The sequence below is a fragment of the Pinus tabuliformis genome, chromosome 4_1 (genome assembly GCF_031772625.1).
Source record: "Pinus tabuliformis cultivar Carrire ecotype Pingquan chromosome 4_1, CPIR1, whole genome shotgun sequence".
Lineage (NCBI taxonomy): Eukaryota > Viridiplantae > Streptophyta > Pinopsida > Pinales > Pinaceae > Pinus > Pinus tabuliformis.
This window is the reverse complement of record NC_142303.1, coordinates 922,951,042-922,972,885: the sequence shown is the minus strand read 5'-3', so window position 1 is coordinate 922,972,885 and position 21,844 is coordinate 922,951,042. Positions and strand designations below refer to the sequence as shown.

At 41.7% G+C, this 21,844-nt stretch overlaps 1 protein-coding gene across 7 annotated transcripts in view; it reads right to left on the bottom strand.

Annotated features, from left to right (window-relative positions):
• Positions 1-16,666: 16,666 nt before the first annotated feature.
• The window catches only part of LOC149179173 (dual specificity protein phosphatase 1-like), a 232,150-nt gene continuing 226,972 nt past the window's right edge, over positions 16,667-21,844 (bottom strand). For 4 of the 7 annotated variants that reach the window (XM_089420550.1, XM_089420552.1, XM_089420549.1 and 1 more), the window contains one exon: positions 16,667-17,207. In XM_089420550.1, the coding sequence (XP_089276676.1) occupies positions 17,134-17,207 (74 nt within the window). In that variant the 3' untranslated portion in view covers positions 16,667-17,133. Of the gene's footprint in view, positions 17,270-21,844 lie in introns of all 7 variants that reach the window. The other 3 variants (XM_089420547.1, XM_089420546.1, XM_089420551.1) reach the window with 2 other exon arrangements.

The following is a 21,844-nucleotide window of genomic DNA, read 5'->3' as shown; positions in this document are numbered from 1 at the left end:
AGCACAAAACTGCTCTGCAACCCCAGCGTCTACCCAAACTGGACTGCGTCAGCGCCTCTTTGTCTCACGCTGGCCCTGTGTCAGCCTTTCTAGGTTTGCATCAGCCCTAGGAGGCCCTATGTCAGCTCTGGGAGCCTCTGCGTCAGTTGCGCTGGCCCCTCTAATGCTCTACGCAGCACTTGGCTGCCTCTGCGTGGCCCTGCGTGAGCCCTTGCTGGCTCTACGTTACCCTCCTTGGCTGCTACGCTGCTCTCCCAGCACAATCTTTGCCTTCTTTGTTACTTTGTACTCAATGCCCTTTAGCTGCTCTCCTGATAACTGATTATATCTCTCTTAGCAAACCCCGCTCTAGAGAATAGAATCACTGATCATTTGGTGTATTCTCCAAGTGACCCTCAAGCCTCCTCTTATACTTTTCCTATTGACATCTCAACGGCCAAGATTAAGTCCCTAATCAATGGCTAAGATTAGATCTGGCTTGATCCATGTCTTTTGGACCACTCTAACACATATTCATATTAATACACATTAATATTTTATTTTCCCTACGTTTAGACTTAGGGACTCCATTAAAAATATTAATTATTTTAATATCTCATAATCTGTTTAAAATCTGCCCAATCCCTTTCTGGGTATTGAAGATCTCATGTGCCCCAACCTCTCCACCAAATTTCGTGCCTAGAGCACATCTGATGCTACCCCAAATTAACACTCCGTCTTAGAGGACTGTGCTCTAGCAATACTCCTCACTGAGTATTACTCTGACCATCTGGCATCGGTACTTGTGCTGATACTAGGCCTTCCTGCCCAATATCCTCAGCATTATTGCCTCTTGTATTGTTGCCCATGGTTCTGCCACTGCCACTACTGCATCTGTACGACAGCTCCCTCTGCATCCATTCTGCTGCTGGTCCTTTCTCCCAGCACTACATTCGCACTGCACCTCCTCTAATCATGTTGCATCGTGCTGCCCACTGCTACACTGCAACTCAGTTACTGAGAAGTAAGTAACTGATTTCCCAACTGACCTCCCTATTGGGCTAAAAACACCCACTGATGTTGAAGCTCCCTCTGCTGCTAACGAGTGCTCCCTCTTTGACCTCTGCGCTGCTACAACAACTCTCCTGCATCTCGCACTGTTGCACACCTCTCTGTGTCGTCGTGCACTGGTGCAACACTCCTGTGCCTCTCGCCCTGCTGCAGCCTACTAGCTCTGCTTTGTCTTGGGACTCCTGCACTGTAGCTCTCTCTGCCACTCCATTTGCATCCGTCTCTACCTACCCAGCCAGTCCTACTACTCGTCGGGGCTCCTATAGCAAGGTCTAATCCAAGAGGTTGGGTACCTCAAGGATCCTGCCTTTCATCGCTTGTAGTCCGCCTGACTACAGCTCGATGTCTCCCTACTTCTTCTCAAGTGGTGCGTGTGCACTCATAGCACAGTCATCGTCTGTCAAAACTTCCTTCTCTGCCCATGTTAGCGTTGCCTTAATCTCAAAAGACTCTCCCTTACTCTTCTTCCTTGGGCACTGGGTCGCATAATGACCCATCTCCCCACAGTGGAAGCACTTGATCTTGGAGAGATCTTTCTTCTTTCACTTCTCCTGCTTTCCCTCAAATTCTAGGGCCACATCCTCCTCCTCCTTCTTGACCTTGATCCCTTTGTTGTTGCTACCTGTCTTCAACTGTTGTCTGATCTCTTCTTGGCGAAGAGCTGCCCACATCTCATCCCAAGGTGGGAGAGTCCCTCTACCCAGGATACTCTGGACAAACACTTCCCAATATTTTGAGACAACATTTAGGGTTGTCCTCACCATAAGCTCCTGATCCGATGTCACTCCTATAGCAATCAACTGGTCTTGGATCTCATTCAGTCCTCCGAGGAAGGTGTCAATCAATTGACCCTTCTTCATCTGATACGACCTCATCTGGTTCTCGAGCAGCATTCTTCTCTGCACATAAGTATGCTGGTACAGGTTCTTGAGAGCCTCCCACATCTCAACTGTCGTTTCCTTCTCGGCTATATGTGGTACCACATGATCCTTGACCCCGTCAAGGATAATGCACTTGGCCCTCGCCATTGCCTCTTCGTACTTGTCGTTATCATTGGGGTCGATTAGGATAGCTACAATCTTCAAGGCTAATTTCTTGACACGATTCTTGTCAAGCTCTGGTAAGATTCTGGCCTTCCAGACTACGAAGTTAGATGCTTCATCCAGTCTATCCTGGCCTCTTACCCCGTGTAGTGCCATGACGCTCCTCTACTTCCCTCCTGGAAGTTCTCTGTTCAACTCCTCCGAGTCTCTACTTCCCGTCTAAAAGTTCTCTTCTAGACTCCCTCTGAGTCCTGATTTCCCTCCTACAAATACTTATGCCGCTTGTAGAGATGCCCCCTACACTGATCGTCTTATGCAACTGCACCGCTGATCCAGGTTCCTCAACTAGAAACCTTTGGTAACAACTCCTCTGGCCTTGCTCTGTCGAGTATTTTTTAGACTGCGATACCTCACCAGCGCCACTCTGCAATATCTCTACAACTTTCTAGACTCCAGTAATTACCTCTCTGTGAACTGCATCAGCCCCTCTCTGCCTCACATCGGCTCTGCGTCACGCCAGATGGGTCTGCGTCAGCCCTGGGATGCCCTGCGTCAGCCCTCTGGCCCTCTGCGTCAGCAACACTGGCCTCTCTGAGGCTCTGCGCAACTCTCGGCTTCCTCTGTGTGGCTCTGGCTGGCTCTGCGTCGCACTTCCTGGCTTCTGCGCTGCTAGAAGCAGCGTCTGTCACCTCGGGACAGTTGTTTTCTGCTGCTATTGCTCCGCTCGACTGATGTCTTTTAGTCCTCCTATGATATCCAATCACGCTCTAATACCATGTTGAAGTCTCTAAATTTACTTAGTTTAGAAACCCTTCATGCACTTTTTATGATTTATTCCTACCTACTTGTTATTTTTCTTTAACAAGTTATTTACAAAGTAAATACTGAAAATAAACACCAGTGCATGTTCAACATATTACAGATCAGAAACTAAAAGAAACAAGAACAAACACACCACATGACACCATTATTTTTGGACCAATGTCCCCGGAAAGACCTAATGCGGGAAAAACGGTGCAGCTATTTAAGGGTTTTCTTATTAAGCAATATCAGAGTACAATCTGGGTGCCGAAACTGGCCTACCCAACAGAGAATTTCCTTAGCAGTTATACCTCACATTTTGAGATAAATCTCCTGGCTGAAACCCCGGAAAACCCTTCCGGCAACTCCTCAGCACAAAATTGCTTTGCAACTGCAGCGTCTGCCCAAACTGGACTACGTCAGTCCCTCTCTATCTCACATTGGCTCTGCATCAGCCTTTCTAGGCCTACGTCAGCCCCAGGAGGCCCGGCATCAGCTCTGGGAGCCTCTGCGTCCGCTGCGCTGGCCCCTTTGATGCTCTGTGCAGCACTTCGCTGCCTCTGCGTGAGCCCTCGTTGGTTGTACGTGGCCCTCCTTGGTTGTTGTGCTGCTCTCCCGGCACAATCTCTACCTTTTCTGTTTCTCTATACTCAATGCCCCTCAGTTGCTCTCCTGATCACTGATTCTATCTCTCTTAGCAACCCCGCTCTAGAGAATAGAATGACTGATCATCTGGTGTACTCTCTAAGTGACCCTCAAGCCTCCTCTTATACTTTTCCTATTGACATCTCAACAGCCGAGATTAAGTCCCTAATCAAAGGCTAAGATTAGATCTGGTTTGATCCATGTCTTTTGGACCACTCTAACACAGATTCATATTAATACACATTAATATTTTATTTTCCCTAAGTTTAGACTTAGGGACTCCATTAAAAATATTAATTATTTTAATATTTCCTGATCTGTTTAGAATCTGCCTAAACCCTTTCTGGGTATTGGAGATCTCATGTGCCCCAACCTCTCCACCAAATTTCATGGCTAAAGCACATCCGATGCTACCCCAAATTAACAGCTTCTCTGTAACATCTCCCTCTGCGTTGTTGATGTCTGACATTGCCGCCCACCAACTACTTGCAAATGTTGCATTTGTACTGTTGTTGACACTACCACTGCCAACACTACGTCTGCACTGCAACCCTCATAAGTTCTACATCTGTGTTGTTGTTGGCACTGCCACTGCCAACACTACATCTGCACTGCAACCTCTCCAATTGTTGCTGCTATTGTATTAGCAACAGAAAAGCATCCAAAATTAATGAACAGGTGCTCAACATGATGCATCTATTGTTGGAGTTCTGACTGCTGCTAGTCTCTGGTTGACCCTCTAAATCTTTTGCAATGCTGTTGACTCTGCACTGTGCCAACTGCACTTCTTCCAACTGCTCTATGTTGCTCAATCTCTGGCGCTCCTAGCCACTGCAATTGTCACTCTGGCACTCCTCTGTACCAACTGACACTGGTCCATCTTGTTACTTCTTATCTAGGCTCCCGTAGCAAGGTATTGATCCAAGAGGTGGACTCCTCAAGGATCCTGCCCATTTGCAGTTCTTTCGAACTACAGTTCTAGATCACCCCACCTCTTCCATGAAGGTATCTGGGCAATCATGGAAAACTCCTCCTCCTCGATCTTTATGGATGCAGCCTTCGGATCATGCTTCTCATCCTTGTCCTTCTTCTTGAGAGAACACTGTAGAGTAGTGACCAAGTTCCCCACACCAGAAGCACTTGATCTTTGAAACATCTTTCTTCTTCTTATGTTGCTCTTGTTGCCCCTCAGATGCAAGGGTTGCATTCTTTTCCTCCTCCTTGTGCTTCGTCCCACTGTTGTTGTTGCTACTATCAAGTTTTCACTTGACTAAGTCTCTCCTCATCTCTTCATGTTGAAGAGCAGCCCACATTCCTTCCCAATCTGGAAATCTCTCTCTACCGAAGATGCTCTGGACAAACACTTACCATTCTTCTGAGATTGAATTTAGGGTCAGCCTCACCATCTCAGTAGGCTGAGGTGTTGGCCCCACAACTTCCAAAGAGTCTCGAATCTCCTAAAGCTTCGTTAGGAATGGATCAATGTGTTCCCCCTTCTGCATCTACGTGGATCTCGTCTTCTACTCCAAGTACATCTTCCGTTGCTCGGAAGATCCTTTGTATAGCATGGCCAAGGCTTCCCACATTTGTCGAGCAGTATCCTTGTCGGAAATGTTACACACTACATGATCCCTCACTTTGTCGAGGATCAAACTCTTGGCCTTCGCCATCTCGGCCTTGTACTTCTGGAGCGAATCTAGATCCACGAGTACAGCTACCACACTCTCAACATAGGTTTTGAGATTGTGCTCATCCAGAAGGCATCAGATCCTTGCCTTCTAGATCACATAATTGGATGCACCCTCCAACTGATCCTAATCTCGCAACCCATGAACTACCAGTGAAATGTCGAACTGCCTCCTCTCTCCTCTGCGCTACTGCTGGACTGGCCTACGCACTCTCTGCTGGAGTTAGTAAATTTGTCACTCCCTGCTTTTGCTCAACAAATGAAAATTCAGACTTCTAGGATGGAAGTCCTCTGAGGAAGAATTCCCTCAACAATGTCTCTCTTCTTCCTTCTGACGTTTTTCTTCCCCAACAACTACTGTAGAAAATTGTGTCACACCAAAAACCTCCTCTTCAATGAAGCTTCTGCGTTGCTTCCTCTGACACTAGCAAACTTCAATATGGAATTCTTCCCTCTCTGTCGACTCACTCAAAGAGAGACTTTCCCACGAAAATTTTGCCCTCTTGGCCTAGATTGCACAATCTCTCTGGGGATTCGATTTGTTGCCTACACAGCACTTCGACTTCCCTCCTCTTCAGAGTTGGGTTCTTCTGCCTCTACTCTTTTGCTTCACCTGTAGCTCTGATACCATGTGAAAATTTGGAAGCCCAAATTTCAAATGCAACAACTGATTAAGTTCTTTGTATTTGTTAATTACTGAACAAATTATTTACTGCTTCCTACATCGAATACCTAAACTAATACACTACAGCCTTAACCAATTAAAATTATATGCGGAAACAAGAAACTGAGCAAGAAAGAAATACACAACACATTACATCGTTATTTTTGGACAAATGTCCCCAGAAAAACCCAATGCGGGAAAACCAGTGCAACAACTGAGGGTTTGTATTATTAAGCAATAGTTTTCTAAATACAATCTTTGGATGCCTTGTTGGCTATCCAATATAGAGAATATGACTGACAGAGAGATGAGTGAGATATACCTCACACTATCACTGGAGATCCTAACTAATCCAGCCACAGAATGGCTAGTCCCTTGCCACCTCTGCGTAGTCATTGCATAGGCCTTGCGTCACAGCTTCTAAGGACTACATCACTCCTTTTGTTGATCGATTTGCCTCTGAGACTTCGACTTCTGCCCTCCCGGTCTCACACCTCAGCCTTTGGCTCCAGAACTTGACTTCTCCAGCGAAATACAGATCTCTCAAGCTCTACGTTGCTTCTATGTCATCCTATGTTGCCCAGTATCGCCTCTGCGTTGCCTCTTACAGATCTATCTCTTCCTCCTCTGCAATGTGTTCTCGGACCAGGAAATTCTCCAACTAGAACTATCCTTGCCCCTCATTGTAAGAAATCTCCTCAATCGATTCTCTAACTCCTCTTGCTCTGCCTTCTTTGATAAATTCAATCTCTTGATCTCTCACTGATGTCTTTTCTAAATGCCATCAAGCCTCCTCTTATAATCCTTCAGTTGAGAACCAGCAGCCTAGATTAGATTCTAACCAATGGCTCAGATCATTTTGGCTTGATCGTCATCTTCTTCTAGAAGTTTCACCCACAGTTTGATTAATACACTTTAATTATTTTAATTTCCTAAGTTTAGACTTAGGCACCCATTAAAAATAATTGATTATTTTAATAAAATTGTCTCTGAGTGGAATTTCCCAAAATGATTTCTGAGTATCATGGAATATATGTGTCCAAGCCTCCTTGAAAATTTTGAGGCTTAGAGCACATCCAATGCTACCATAAATCAATACTCCCTCTTAGCAAGGAATGTGCTCTAGTAATGCAACCTGTTGAAGCATCACCCTTCTTTGTAGCATCTCCCTCTACGATGTTGATGTCTGACATCATTGCCCACCAACTATTGCGCAAATGTTGCATTTGTACTGTTGTTGACACTGCCACTACCAACACTGCATCTGCACTGCAACCCTCATAAGTTATGCATTTGTGTTGTCGCTGGCAGTGGCCCTACCATTTCCAACACTGCATCTACATTGCAACCTTCTCCAACTGCTATTGCTACTTCCTGCATTCAAATTCTATACTAGATGCACGAATACCTATTTTATTCATCCAGAAATTTTGGTTCGAACCTTTCGTCGTTGGATCCGAGATGCTCCCTCCTTGCACCCATTACGATCTATTCTCTATGAATATAGAAATAGTCCTGAGAATTTACAAAGATCAATTATTGTCGTCCCAAGAGTAGTATCAGCAAAAAAAAAAACATCCAAAATTACTGAATAGATTTTTAACATGATGCATCTGTTGTTGGAGTTCTAATTGCTGGTAGTCTCTACGCTGACCCTCTGAAGCTTCTGCATTGTTGTTGACTCTGCAGTGCTTCTAACTCTGCTCTGTGCTGCTCAGTCTCTAGCGCTCCTAGCCGCTGCAACTATCACTCTGGTAGTCCTCTGCACCAACCGACATTGGTCCATCCTACTACTTCTAATGTAGGCTCCCGTAGCAAGGTATTGATCCAAGAGTTAGACTCCTCAAGGATCCTGCCCCTCTGCAATTCTTTCGAACTACAGTTCTAGATCGCCCCACCTCTCCCATGGAGGTATCTTAGCAATCATGGCAAACTCCTCCTCCTCCATCTTTGCGGATGTAGCCTTCGGATCATGCTTCTCATCCTTGTCCTTCTTAAGAGGACACTGTGTAGTGTAGTGACCAAGTTCACCACACCGGAAGCATTTGATCTTTGAAACATCTTTCTTCTTCTATTGTTGCTCCTGTTGCCCCTTAGATGCAAGGTGTTATCTCAAAATCAAGCCCTGGAAGGCTGCAGACCAGGAAGACTTCAAGTAACTGTTTCAGACCAATCTTTTAGCTAAGGCTTAGCCTCCTTAGCCTGAGAGGCCTCTCTCAGAGGGTTTAAGGTTTGTGATTGTGATTGAGATGGCTAACTCTTTTATGAAACAAATAGAAATGAGGCTGGTAAAATCTAAATTAGCAAGCATCCATTGGGCTCATGGGGTCATATATCATTTAGCATCAACAATGAATTGGTTTTAAAATGAAATCAAGGCATTCAGACTTCAATATACATAAGGTACAGCAGACACAACAAGGACAGCATATGAGTACATGAAAGAAGTTAGAACACAGCATGTGATTTCCAAGTAATCAAGTACTCATCAAACTGTAAATAACATAAAAGACAACTTCTGGTGGTGGCTGTGATGGAACTTCAAGGCTCCATGTTGTTCTTCAATCTCACATGTTTTCCAATGCCCTGAAACATAGGAAACTACCCCTTGTGTACCGGTCTTTAGTTTACCTCAAGATGTTCGGATCCAACGAAGTACATCCTTTATCCTTTAATTACTCAAAATGGAGCTGACTGCCACGTCCTTGATGTGTTGTCCACCGTTTTCATGTGTGGAAGCCAAATTCTTGCAAACTATTCCATATATCCTGGAGTGTGGTAAATATGCTCACTTTATGACAAAAATTTAAAGTAAGATTCGTATGCATATTATATCCACCTGTCTTGACCTGGTTGAATCTTAATAGCTTCAGCTGATGCCTTGCATACCTTGTAGACATTCACCTTTCAAAATCCCCGCTCATATTCAAAAACCAGTTAATTGAAATTGGACTGTTTAGCCGCGCTACGAAACTGTTGAGCTTTAATCATTGCTTTCAGCAGTTTCGTAGCGCGCTACGAAACTGCTGAGTTGCTTCAAAAATCACAGTTTTAACCCAAAACTTTACTTATTTGAGCACTTTGCTGTTAAAACCTTCTTTTAACTGTTTCAAGTTTTTCCAAAACTGAAAGGGATGTTTGGTTCTTCAAAAAGGATTATACCAAGCAAAATCATCAAAACTTTGAGATATAGCCTTACTTGTAATGAGATTTCTTTATGGAGATTCTTGTAGCTGGCTCAACTGTATCTTTAAGTCTTCAACTTGTTTCTTCATGACTTTGATCCCAGACCTGAGGTTTGTATTGACTTTTCTAATGAACTGAGCTTCCTTTATTGCAGGAGTAGTCCAGCTACGGAATTGAACACTAAAATCAACCACTTCAGGAATTTGAAAATTTTGATCCTCCCACCGAGCTTGCATCTGATTGAAATAGGCTTCTTTAAGTGCAAATTTTCTGGCAGCCTTCTTTAATCTTGCGATTTCAAGGTTAGCCAATCCCAATTTCTTTTTTAAGTCTTCCATATTGTCTTCTTCTTGGGTGGCAACTGCTTTGCCTTTATCCTTTCTTTCACGAGGCTGAGTCTCCTCCCCTTCTTCTTCTGCCCTTGGCGGTACCTCCTGTACTTGCTTGAACTTCCTTGTTATGGGTCTCCTGGGCTTGAACACAAATTGTTCAACTTGCTCATCAAACTTGAGTTTCTTTGAGGCTTTAACTTTCTTTGTCTTCTCTTTTCCTGACTGCATCAAATCAGCTTGAACTAGTGGAGACTCTTCAATGTCAATTGCCTGCAATAAATCATTTAAATCTCCCTTCGAAGCAGGGCTTTCTTCAATAGCTACTGACTTACCCTTTTCTTTAGCCACCTGGCTTCTCGTTCTTCTTCTTTGAACTCCTCCACCGGTGCTTGATTCATGTGTAGTCTCTCTGACCTGAGATTTTTCTTTAATTGACTGCTGAGGTGTATCCTGAATAGTCAGTGGCTTTGCAGACTCTCCAACTTGTTTCCTTGCTTTTAACTTTGAAACCCCTTTGGCTCTTGTTTCTGCTTGAGGACTGGTTGTTGTTGAAGGTTCTTTTGCCACTAGAGGGCTGAGACCGGTCCTACTCTTGAAACCGGACATGAATATGAATGTGTCCCAGTCTCTGCCTACCCTCTGGAGTTCATGCAGAACCATTAACTTGACCAAGCCATGATGGAAAAGTGAAGTCTCACAGGCTTCTTTTCTTAGTTGTACCTTATCACACATTTTACTTAAGCTGCGGAACAAGTAAAAAGGTAAATCAATAGATGTTTTCCCTGTGAAATGCAGCAGCAGTTTAAAATGGTATGAGTACACTTTGTTATATCTCCCTTCACAGGTCAGATACTTCTATATACAGGTGAGTAAATGGGCATAAGATTCTTTGACATAACTTCTAGGAATAGATTTACTCAGATCTGAATTGAGGAATTCCTGCTTTAGAAACTCCTTGCATGGGTTCATGTCAAATTTGAAGTTCTTGAACCAATTTTCTTGCCCTCTTGGAATCTCTGTCACTGTGGATATTATGTCTGGTGAGACCTGCAATTCCAAAATACCCACCTTTGAATTTAATCCTGTGAAATTCAGTGCAAATTCTTTAGTCACCTGTGCATGACCTCCCTGGAGCTTCTTGCAAAAATTCCAACATCCAGCTTGTTTGAATGCCTGCTCGACCTCTCTATTCTTCAAGGTTATATACAAACCTTCAGGCTCGTTTCTAAGACATTTACCTGACCTGTGGTCCTTCCTTTCTACCGATTCCTCCATGGAGATTCAGTGACCTGTAGGCTGGAAATGCTAGCGCTGCTCAAGCTCCAAACTCTGCCTCGCTTGATAGCTGCCTCTCTTGATGACGATGTTTTCAAATTTAAATCTGGTAGATTTGTTTTTCATTCAATGCCTACAAACATCATTAAAACCAAGCATACTTGGCCTTTCTTGGAACTTGTATTTCGTGCGTATCAATGCACCTAGTGATTGCAATGATGGTGATAAGCGGTTGGAGATGATGTATGGAGTGCATAAACTAACAATGAATGACATAGCCATAGGTTAATTTGACAAATTTGACAATTGGGGAAAAATTCGCTGCAGAATGCACGAATCTCTGATTTCGCAACGCGCTCAGTGTAAATTTTGAATATCGCGCTGCGAAATCACCTAAGACTTATCACACTGCGACATCACCTAAGACTTATCGCGCTGCGCAATCACCTAATGGACCTTTCGCGCTGCGGAAATGCTTCAGAGTGGTTACATGCGCTACGCAATCACCTAAAAAGGTTGTTTGGTACATAATGATTTTGAAATCAAACTGACACATGGCTATGAGATCGGTGATGAATGAGGGTGACTAGTGATAGATAAGAATGCATGTTTGACTCAAGACCTCCTAAACTGAGACTCTAAAGAAAAACAAAAACAAGCTTTGACTGACACTGACCTTTATCATCAATCTGGTATGAGAAATCTTTTGGCATTAGAATTCTTGAGTGATAACACAAGGGTTGCATTCTCTTCCTCCTCCTTTGGCTTCGCCCCATTGTTGTTGCTACTACTATCAAGTTTGCACTTGACTAAGTATCTCCTCATCTCTTCCTATTGAAGAGCAGCCGACATTCCTTCCCAATCTGGCAATCTCTCTCTGCCCAGGATACTATAGACAAACACTTGCCATTCTTCTGAGACTGAATTCAGGGTCAGCCTCGCCATGTCGGTAGGCTAAGGTGTTGGCCCCACAATGGCCAAGAAGTCTCAGATCTCTTGAAGCTTCATTAGGAACGGATCAATGCATTCCCCCTTCTGCATCTGTGTTGATTTCATCTTCTGCTCCAAGTACATCTTTCGTTGCTCGGAAGATCCTTCATATAGTGTGGCCAAGCCTTCCCACATCTGCCGAGCAGTATCCTTGTCAGCAATGCTACACCTACATGATCCCTCACTCTGTCGAGGATCAAACTCTTGGCCTTCGCCATCTCAGCCTTGTACTTCTTGAGCAGCTCTGGATTCGCGGGTACATCTACCACACTGTCGACATAGGTTTTGATATCGTGCTCATCCAGAAGGCATGAGATCCTTGCCTTCCAGATCACGTAGTTGGATGCACCCTCCAACCAATCTTGATCTCGCAACCCATGTGCTGCCAGTGAAATGTCGAACCGCCTCCTCTCTCCTCTGCGCTACTGTTGGTCTCGCCTACGCACTCTTTGCTGGAGTTAGTAGATATGTCGCTCCCTATTGATGCTCAACAAATGAGAATTCAGACTTCTTCGCTGGAAGTCCTCTGAGGAAGAATTCCCTCAACAGTGTCTCTCTTCTTCCTTCTGACGTTTTTCTGCCCCAGCAACTGCTGCAGAAGATTGCGTCACACCAGAAACCTCCTCTTCGTTGAAGCTTCTGCGATGCTCCCTCTGACACTGGAAAACTTTGATCTAGAATTCTTGCCTCTCTGTCGACTCACTCAGAGAGAGACTTTTCCACAATAATTTTGCCCTCCTGGCCTAGATTATGCAATCTCTCTTGGGATTCGATCTGCGGCCTACGCAACACTTCGACTTCCCTCCTCTTCAGTGTTGGGTTCTTCTGGCTCTGCTCTCTTGCTTCACCTGTAGCTCTGATACTATGTGAAAATTTGGAAGCCCAAATTTCTACTGCAGCAACTGATTAAGTTCCTTCTATTTGTTAATTACTGAACAAATTATTTATTGCGTCCTACAGCGAATACCGAAACTAATACACTACAACCTTCACCAATTAAAATTATATGCGGAAACAAGAAACTGAGCAAGAAAGAAATACATAACACATTACACCGTTATTTTTGAACAAATGTCCCCGAAAAAACCCAATGCAGGAAAATTGGTGCAACAGCTAAGGGTTTGTATTATTAAGCAGTAGTTTTCTAAATACAATCTTTGGATGCCTTGTTGGCTATCCAATACAGAGAATATGACTGACAAAGAGATGAGTGAGATATACCTCACACTATCACTGGAGATCCTAACTGATCAAGCCACAGAATGACTAGTCCCTTGTTGCCTCTGCGTAGGCCATGCGTCACAGCTTTTGGGGACTGTGTCACTCCTTCTGCTGATCAATTAGCCTTTGAGACTTCGATTTTTGCCCTCCCGGTCTCACACCTCGACTTCTGGCTCTAGAACCCGACTTCTCCAACAAAATACGGATCTCCTCTCAGGCTCTACGTTGCTTTTGCGTCAACCTACACTACTCAGCATAATCTCTGTGCTGCCTCTTACAGATCTCCCTCTGCCTCCTTTGCGATGTATTCTCGTATCAGGAAATTCTCCAACCGAAACTATCCCTGCCCCTCACAGCAAGAAATCTTCTCAATCGATTATCTAGCAATTTTTGTGTTGTCTTCTCTAAGAAATTCGATCTTTTGATCTCTCACTGATGTCTTTTCCAAATGCCCATCAAGCCTCCTCTTGTAATCCTTCAATTGAGAACCAACGACCCAGATTAGATTCTAATCAATGGCTCAGATCATTTTGGCTTGATCCTCGTCTTCTTCTAGAAGTTTCACCCATAGTTTGATTAATACCCTTTAATTATTTTAAATTCCTAAGTTTAGATTTAGACACCCATTAAAAATAATTCATTATTTTAATAAAACTGTCTCCGAGTGGAATTTCCCAAAATGATTTCTGAGTATTGTGGAATATACGTGTCCAAGCCTCTCTGCCAATTTTAAGGCTTCGGGCACATATGATGCTACCATAAATCAACACAGACTCTACCCACTCTAGTTTTGAACATGTGACCTCCAAGGAAGAAACACATGCTCTTACCATTAGGCTCACTCAAGTTATACATTTGTGTTATTCATTATGAGATATCATCTAAATTTCAACCTAGTGTCCTTTTAATGTTGAATATTCCTCAATAAATGAACTATTTGTTCATTTCATTTGGTAGCAAAGCCAAGTTCACTTCCAACTTTTGATAATACCATTTTTAGAGCTTCTCTAAACTTGACCTTAGGCTGCACTCTTTTTAAAGCTTATGTGAATGTGACCTTTGGCCAGGTCAATTACTTTCATTAGCTTGACAATGATCCTTCTTCCAAATAATATCTCCAACTTCCCTTAATATGAAAACAATAAAATTAAATAATAAACAAAACAAAAAAGATCGGAGCTAGATAATTTAGATACCATCAAAAACTAACGGTAGAACAGCTGCATAAGAAAAAAAAGTTTGAAAGACTATTGGCCATAGATTTTATGAAACAATTTAAAAGTATCATGTGGTGGTAGTGGCAAGGCATTCTTTTATATGCACTACGAGTTAAAATACAAGTGATTATTCACTATGGTCTCGGTGGGCATAAGTGATTGCATCACCAATAATAAAATCAAGCCAGCAAGAATTTAAGTCAAGAGAGATTACTAACAATACGTACCAGACCTATTTGGAAAACTATTGTTGTGACTAACCCTGCAACTGAGACTATCTTTGAAAAGTTAGATATATTGGAATTACCCAATAATATTTGCACAAGTGCCAATTGAGATTAAATCATCACATCATGAGTGAAGAAAAGAATAAGTTATGACAATTGATTCACACAAATTGAAATACTAAAACCATTACAGCGACCTACACTTGTCATGGAGTCGTGCAAGGTTTTATTCATTGTCGGAAGTTCACCAAAACCATTAGAGCCACCTACAATTGTTATATTGTCAAGCAAGCTCTTATCCATTGTTGAAAATTGAACTGTCATGCAAGTGGTGGGTATGGGCATGTATAGGACGTGATCATTCAAACCCCATCACTAACAAAGTCTTTTACATCTCTTTTCTAAATTAAGTGTGTAAAAAGTATATTAATATATCAAAAGATATAGATGTTACAAAACCCAAGGTGGTATGAATCCAAAGTTCCCTTAAAAAGGAGGGTGGGGGGGGAGTGGTAGCGGTGGTGGTTACAGTTCAAATAAAGTGTCAAAGTCTCTAAGTAACAGAGTTAAGGTAATTATCAAGGAATTACCCAATAATATTTGCACAAGTGCTAGTTGAGATTAAATCACCACATCATGGGTGAAGAAAAGAATAAGTTGTGACAATTGATTTACACACAAATTGAAATACTAAAACCATTACAGCCCAAAGCAAACAAAAAGCCCAATTAAGATCATGAAGACTAATGTTGTGAATCAGATGAACAGGAGGCCAAGTTTGTCAGAAAGCTAAAGAGAGAATCAAGTAAATATAAAGGTAAACTGCCCTTCAAGTGTTTCAATTGTGGTAAAGTAGGTCATTATGTTTCTAAGTGTCCAGATAAGAAAAATAATGAACATGAACCTAGGGAGATGCATAGAAAAGTTCAAAAGGAAAAGAAGGCTAAGAAGACTAACACTGTGACTGAGACTATCTTTGACAAGTTAGAAATATTGGAATTACCCAATAATATTTGCACAAGTGCCAATTGAGATTAAATCACCACATCGTGGGTGAAGAAAAGAATAAGTTGTGAAAATTGATTCACACACAAATTGAAATACCAAAACCATTACAGTGACCTACAATTGTCATATAGTCATGCAAGGTCTTATTCATTGTTGGAAGTTTACTAAAACCATTAGAGCCACCTACAATTGTCATATGGTAATGCAAGCTCTTATTCATTGTTGAAAGTTGAACTGTTGTGCAAGTGGTGGGTATGAACATGCATAGGACGTAGCCATTCAAACCCCATCGTTAACAAAGTCTGTTACACCTATTTTTAAAATTAAGAGCAAAAAAAGTATATTAATATATTGAAAAGATATAGATGTTACAAAACCCAAGGTGGTATGAATCCTAAGTTCCCTTAAAAGAAGGGGTGGCAGAAGTGGTGGTGGTGGTTACAGTTCAAAAGTGCCAAAGTCTCAAGTGACAGAGTTAAGGTGGTTACAGCTCAAAAGAGCCAAAGTCTCAAGTGACAGAGTTAAGGTGGTTACAGTTCAAATGTGCCAAAGTCTCAAGTGACGGAGTTAAGGTAATTATCAAGGAAGATATAAGGGTATTTAAAAAGTTTCGAGGTAATTAATTCCTTGAGGAAAGCAAATAAGGGATATTTTAGAGTTTTGATACCCAGTTGCGAATTAATTCCTTAAGAGAAGGTAAATAAGGGATATTTCAGAGTTTGGATACCCAATTACAAATTTGAAGAAGTGGATCCTTTGCACTTCATACATCCACTTATTATAAAGAATATATAAGTTCCTCAATCATAGTATCCTTTGAAAAGTGTTCCAATGAAAACAAAATGAAGCTTAGTGGTGAAAAAAATGGCAGATTCCGTTACACTTAAAGAAAATATGATATGGCTCTATTAAAGGATATCAGTTTTGCTATTTGTCTATACAGCGAAAAAGACCACATTAACATCAACTTGGTCAATCAATGACTAGTTCCAAAGTCAAGTATAATCAACAAGAAAAACACTTTTCAGAAGCAATATGAAATTAGGGACTTAAAATTAGCATTTGATTATTATAAAATTCATATCCCAATTCAATCTTACAACTATATATCTAGATGGCGTTTAAGATCATGGCCAAGGATAATGGATCTTTACCTAGGATTTACAAACTCCAACAAAGGTTCACAATCACTTCTATAACCCCATTCAGAGTAACAACATAAATATTCAATATGTGTCACAATTAAACATGAACAAGTACTAGTATCACACAATTCTTAACAACATAAAATCTTCCAGAGAATAAATTCACTCCTACACTAGCACAATACTAGACTGTCACTTGTATTGCATGTACATTGAAGTCAACCATTTTGCTGAAGCACAGATGAATCTCTGTAAATTCATTCACATGCCTCCACCTTTGTGGAAGTATTAGATACATGTAGTTTATTGGCCCCAGTTACAAGCAAAATACAATTTCAAAAATATTTATCACATACCCAACTCAAGCCTGTTTTAACCAGAAAAGTTGAATCAAGGATTGGATAGAATCTTATTAGATAAGAAAATTCGTAGTTTCAAATAGAAAACCAACCATGAAAACAAAAGAAATTATTTTCATTAATAGGCATGAACCTTTGGATGAATATATACATTTGTTAGCATGCCCCAACGTTTGGATAAGGTATACTTTTCATTAGCAGGGAGCCTCCTTTTGAATGAAAATATACCAGTGACCTCAACATTTTTAATAAAATGCAATACCTGAGAATGCCTAGCCTCCAGCTAGTATGATAGAACTCCACTTGTATGTCCAAAAGAAGAAATACCCACTGTATTGGGCCAAAGGCATTGACAATCTGTACCACATTTCACTCTGCTTTAGACACCTTAGAAACTTATTCCTTAGTGCCTTGATTAACTGCAAATCATCAATTTAAAAACTTAGTCTTCATATGTACACAAAGCAGTTAATCTCCAAATACATGACACAACTTTGTGTTAAAGCTAAAATTCATGATAGCTGAGCTGGCTGCTGAAGTATGAAACTTTGGGAACAGACTTGCGAGGACAAAAACTCAAGACGGCACCAAAACTAAGTGGCACCACAGATCCAGACCTTCAAAGTCCAGTTCACAAGAAACTCAAGAAGTTTTACTATGTCAATGATTGGACTTACAACTTTATCACATAGAGGGATCCCATAAAAAACTGGAAAAAATTTTGAGTTTCACAAGGAAACCTAAGAAGCTGCCGAGCAAAATCTATTATTTTTTGCCATACTCTCAAACATTATTGTTATACCCACTTCACCCTAAATCACAGACTTCCATTCCGCTATTGCTTCCATAGCAACATAGGATGATCTACATAATAAGTGAAACAGTAATCAAAATAGAACTTAGAGCACTTGCATAGTCATCATACTGACCCTTTTATGTTTAGGCCTTGAACAACTAGACTGAATAGATTCCCACTATACATTAAAAAGAGTCAATTGGCAGGCAGTGGACTGCCATGTGAAATAGCAAAGATTATTTTCTAGCAGTAGCACTACTTTGAACTTAACACGAAAAGGATGATGTCATAACATAATCTGTATTTCAAGTTTCAATGCACCTGAAGATTCTGATAAAGCGAAGTTATTGTTATAAAGTGTTGTCATTGATGTCAAAGGTGTTTAAGATCATTGATCTCACAGGCAGTTTCAGGTATATTATCAAACAATATGGTCATTAATGATTAAGGTCAAGAATGGGTGGTTTCAGCTAGATTGTCAAACAATATTGTCATTAATCATTAAGGTCTACAATGGAGCACAATCTTTAGAGCAATTTTTGTCTCAAAAAAACAGCTTAGATGCCCTTGCAAGTACACAGTTGGATAGGCCTCAGAAAGACCTCTCCAACGGAATATGGAAGCTTGAGAAAGTCCAAGGCGATCAAAAGATATTGAAGTTTAAATTTTGGCAGGGTTCTGGGCATCAAGGTTCCACAAACCTCAAAATCTGTGTCAGGGGTTGTGTTTGTTAACAATTTTCTTCAATAAAGAAATTTCTCCAAGTTCAGGGGGAATTATAAAGGTGCATAGCAAAATGCCCCGCACCTCTGCGCCCCTGAGCTGGTGTGGGACCCAGCACAAACTAAGACCAGACTTGACTCTATTCAGGGGTACAGATGTTTGCATCAATTCGAGGATGCAGGTGTAGAAGAGTCCTGAACCCGAACTCCCGAACTTCTCTGGACCTGGCCAAAGGTTGGCTTTTTCAGTGTTTTAGTGTATTTGGGCATCCCGCCCCATAAAATTTTTATAAAGAAAAAAAGCAGAAAAACACCTGGACCCAACCTCTTCCCACCATACAGTTTGATCACATGGCAAACTGATGTGGCACAATGCAAAATGACAAATGGTGCAACCCTATTGACTGACAGACATGATTTACAGTACAGATGGCAGATGATGTGGCATGATGACGTTAATAGTGATGACATGGCAATCCCAGACAAAGACACATGGCATGCAGATTTGATGTTTTCGAGTTTCCAAGTGGGCCAAATACATCCGACACATGGCACCACTCGGTGAGCAACACGTGGTAGTTAGGTGATGTGGAGTGATGTCACCTCGCCTAAGGAGGTCTTGGCAATGGCAATTAACAAACATGGCCACGGTAGACAGAGGCCAAGAGATGGGAATGTCTTTGTCATCTGACGTGAACATTCACGTCTCGCCCCAGTGGTGAAGAGGAAGGACATTCCACGGTTGATAAACAAAGGGACAGGAATATTGTTGTCAACCAACAATCCATCAAGGCATCAGGATACACGCAGGTGGCTGTGTTTTGCAAAGTTTTGATGTGTTGAGTGATTAGTCAGGGGTTGTTTAATACTTTAGGCCTTTGGGTGCTACATACAGCACTTTGGACCTTTGGTCATATTGAGACAGAGCAGGAGGTTTAGCCACCAAGACCGAGACCAAGACCGATCAACAGTCTTGATTTAAGCCCCTGGTAAAAAAGGATTAGGATAAGAAAGATGAATCTATTCAAAAACTGAGAGACAAAACCACCAAGTGACTAAAGGCTCATCCTATCATCTCATTAAGACTACCCACTGTTAGTTTTTGTAGCGTCAGATGTGTTCTAACCACTAAATTTGGTGGAGAGGCTAGAATACATGAGATCTCCAAAACCCAGAAATCATTTCTTGAAATTCCACCTAGAAATGACTTAATTAGACTATTAACCAATTTTTTAAATATTTCCCAAGTCTAAACCTAGGGAATATGCTTAATTAGTCAAAATTAATTAAGTCAAGGTGCAAATCATCTAGAAACTCACACAGATTGACTCCAAGATTATCCTAGCCATTGATTAAGTTTTAATCTTGGTCGTTGGTGCTCCAACAGTGGGTTAGAAGAGGAAGTCGATGGGCACTTGGAGAAGGTACACCAGAGTCACTTGGAAAATTCAATTTTCTAGTGTAGCAGCAGTCAGTTGCCGAAGAGTTCAAGCTTCAGTGAGGAAGCAGAGACAGTGATCCGGAGGAAATTATTCTAGGTCCGGACAGGCAGCAGCAAAAGGCCAAGTTATTCCCAGTGAGGCAGTGCAAAGGACTAAGCAGTTGCTTCAAAGAAGCAATTCAATTTAGCTGGAGAGAAATTCGTTTTCAGTTCCAGAGACCGAGTAGAGGGTCCAGAGTGTCGGAGAAGCAATTTCCTCAGCAGAGACAGGCAAAACGACTTCATCAAAGGCAGTTCAGAGGCTAGACGTCACTGGGCCTGCGCAGAGTAGCGCAGAGGTTGACGCAGAGGGTCCAGGAGGACGAGCTTTTGAAGAGAAGTTTTGTCGGGATTGCTTGTGGAATAAGGGTAATTCCCTCAGATAATTTTGCCTTGATTTTCTTGTTGTTTGGATTGCCAATTGGGCATCCATAGATTATACTTGTATTTCACTACTACATAATAATAAAAACGCTCACTGTTGCATCGGTTTTCTCAAGTTGGGTTTTTCCAAGGACTTTTGTCCAAAAATAACGGTGTCATTTTTATTTTTGTGTGTGTGCGCTATTATTTTCTCAGATTTCAGCGCTATTTATTTTCTGCTGAATTTTATTTGTGAAGGTTGCAGTGTGATTTATTTGATATTTGTCGTAACAGATAAATTGTTAAAATAATTAACAATTAGAAAAATAAATTCCTGTTGTTGCAATAGGATTTTAGTTTTAAATTTTTTACATGGTATCAAAGCCTGAGTGATCAGCTAGGAAGCTTAGAAGCGGAAGAAAGAATTTTGTTGCTCAGAAGGGGCAGCAAGTCGAAATTCTTGTAGGCAGCGCAGTTCCTTGACAGGCAAGCTGAGTTGTTGGGGCAAAGGTTCGATTTTCAGTTACAGGTTGGTAGAAAAATCAAATTTCCCAAGAGAGTGATTCCAGCATACAGAGGGAGCAGTTGCAGCTCAAATTTTTGCTAAGAAAATTTTTGGTTGGACGCAAAGGGTTTTGTTGCAATTTGCAGTAGCAGAATCAGCATCGAGTGGAAGAGAAAAGCACATAGCAAAGGGGAAATATCTTTCAGGGAACTTCTAGTCTTGGAAGTTTGATTTTTCTAGGCAAATTGGCAATAGCAGCGAGAAGATCTGTGCAATCCAGAAGGGAGTGCGAGTAGCAAAATAGCAGCCAAGTAGAGGGAAAGAGGGAGTTTTCAACAGCTTTTGAGATGGTCACAGCAGAACTTAGGGATCAGGATAGGTTGGATGGCTCCTCCAACAATGTCATCTAGAAGGCTAGGATGTCCTTCTTGTTGGATGAATATAGCCTGAAGCTCTACATAGACAGTGTTGTGGCAGATCCTCAGGATGTGGATCAACTAAAGGAATACAAAAAGGAGATGGCGCGGGTGAAGTCGTTGATCTTGGATGGAGTCCAAGACCATATTGTCTCACACATAGATGGCAAGGATATCGCCAAAGAGATGTGGGATGTTGCTTCTCTCCACGCTAGATCAAGGCACTTTTGAGCAGCAGAAGATGTTCCTAGAAGAAAAGTTGAGATGCATTAGGATGCAGAAGAGGGAAGGCATAGATCCCTTCCTCACCAGGATTCAGGAGGTTCGTGACCATCTTGCAGTTGTTGGAGCAACACCTCAACCAACATAGCTAGTGAGATTGGCACTGAACAGTGTCTCTGATGAGTGACAAGTTTTTGTCCAAAGTATATTGGGCAAAGACAAGCTACAAGAATGGGACGAGATGTGGGTCAATTTGCAGCAGGACGATTGCAAGCGAGCTCTGTTAAAGAGCTCCATCAGTGGCAACAGTAGCAATGGACCGAAGGTGGTGAAGGAGGAGAGAATTTGGCCCTTGTGAAAATTCAGAAACCCGAATCCCTATTGCAGCAACTGATTAAATTTCTCCTACTTGTTAATTTCTTAATCAAGTTATTTACAGTGTTACACAGTAAAAATCAAAATAAAATCTACTGCAGCCTTCATAACATAA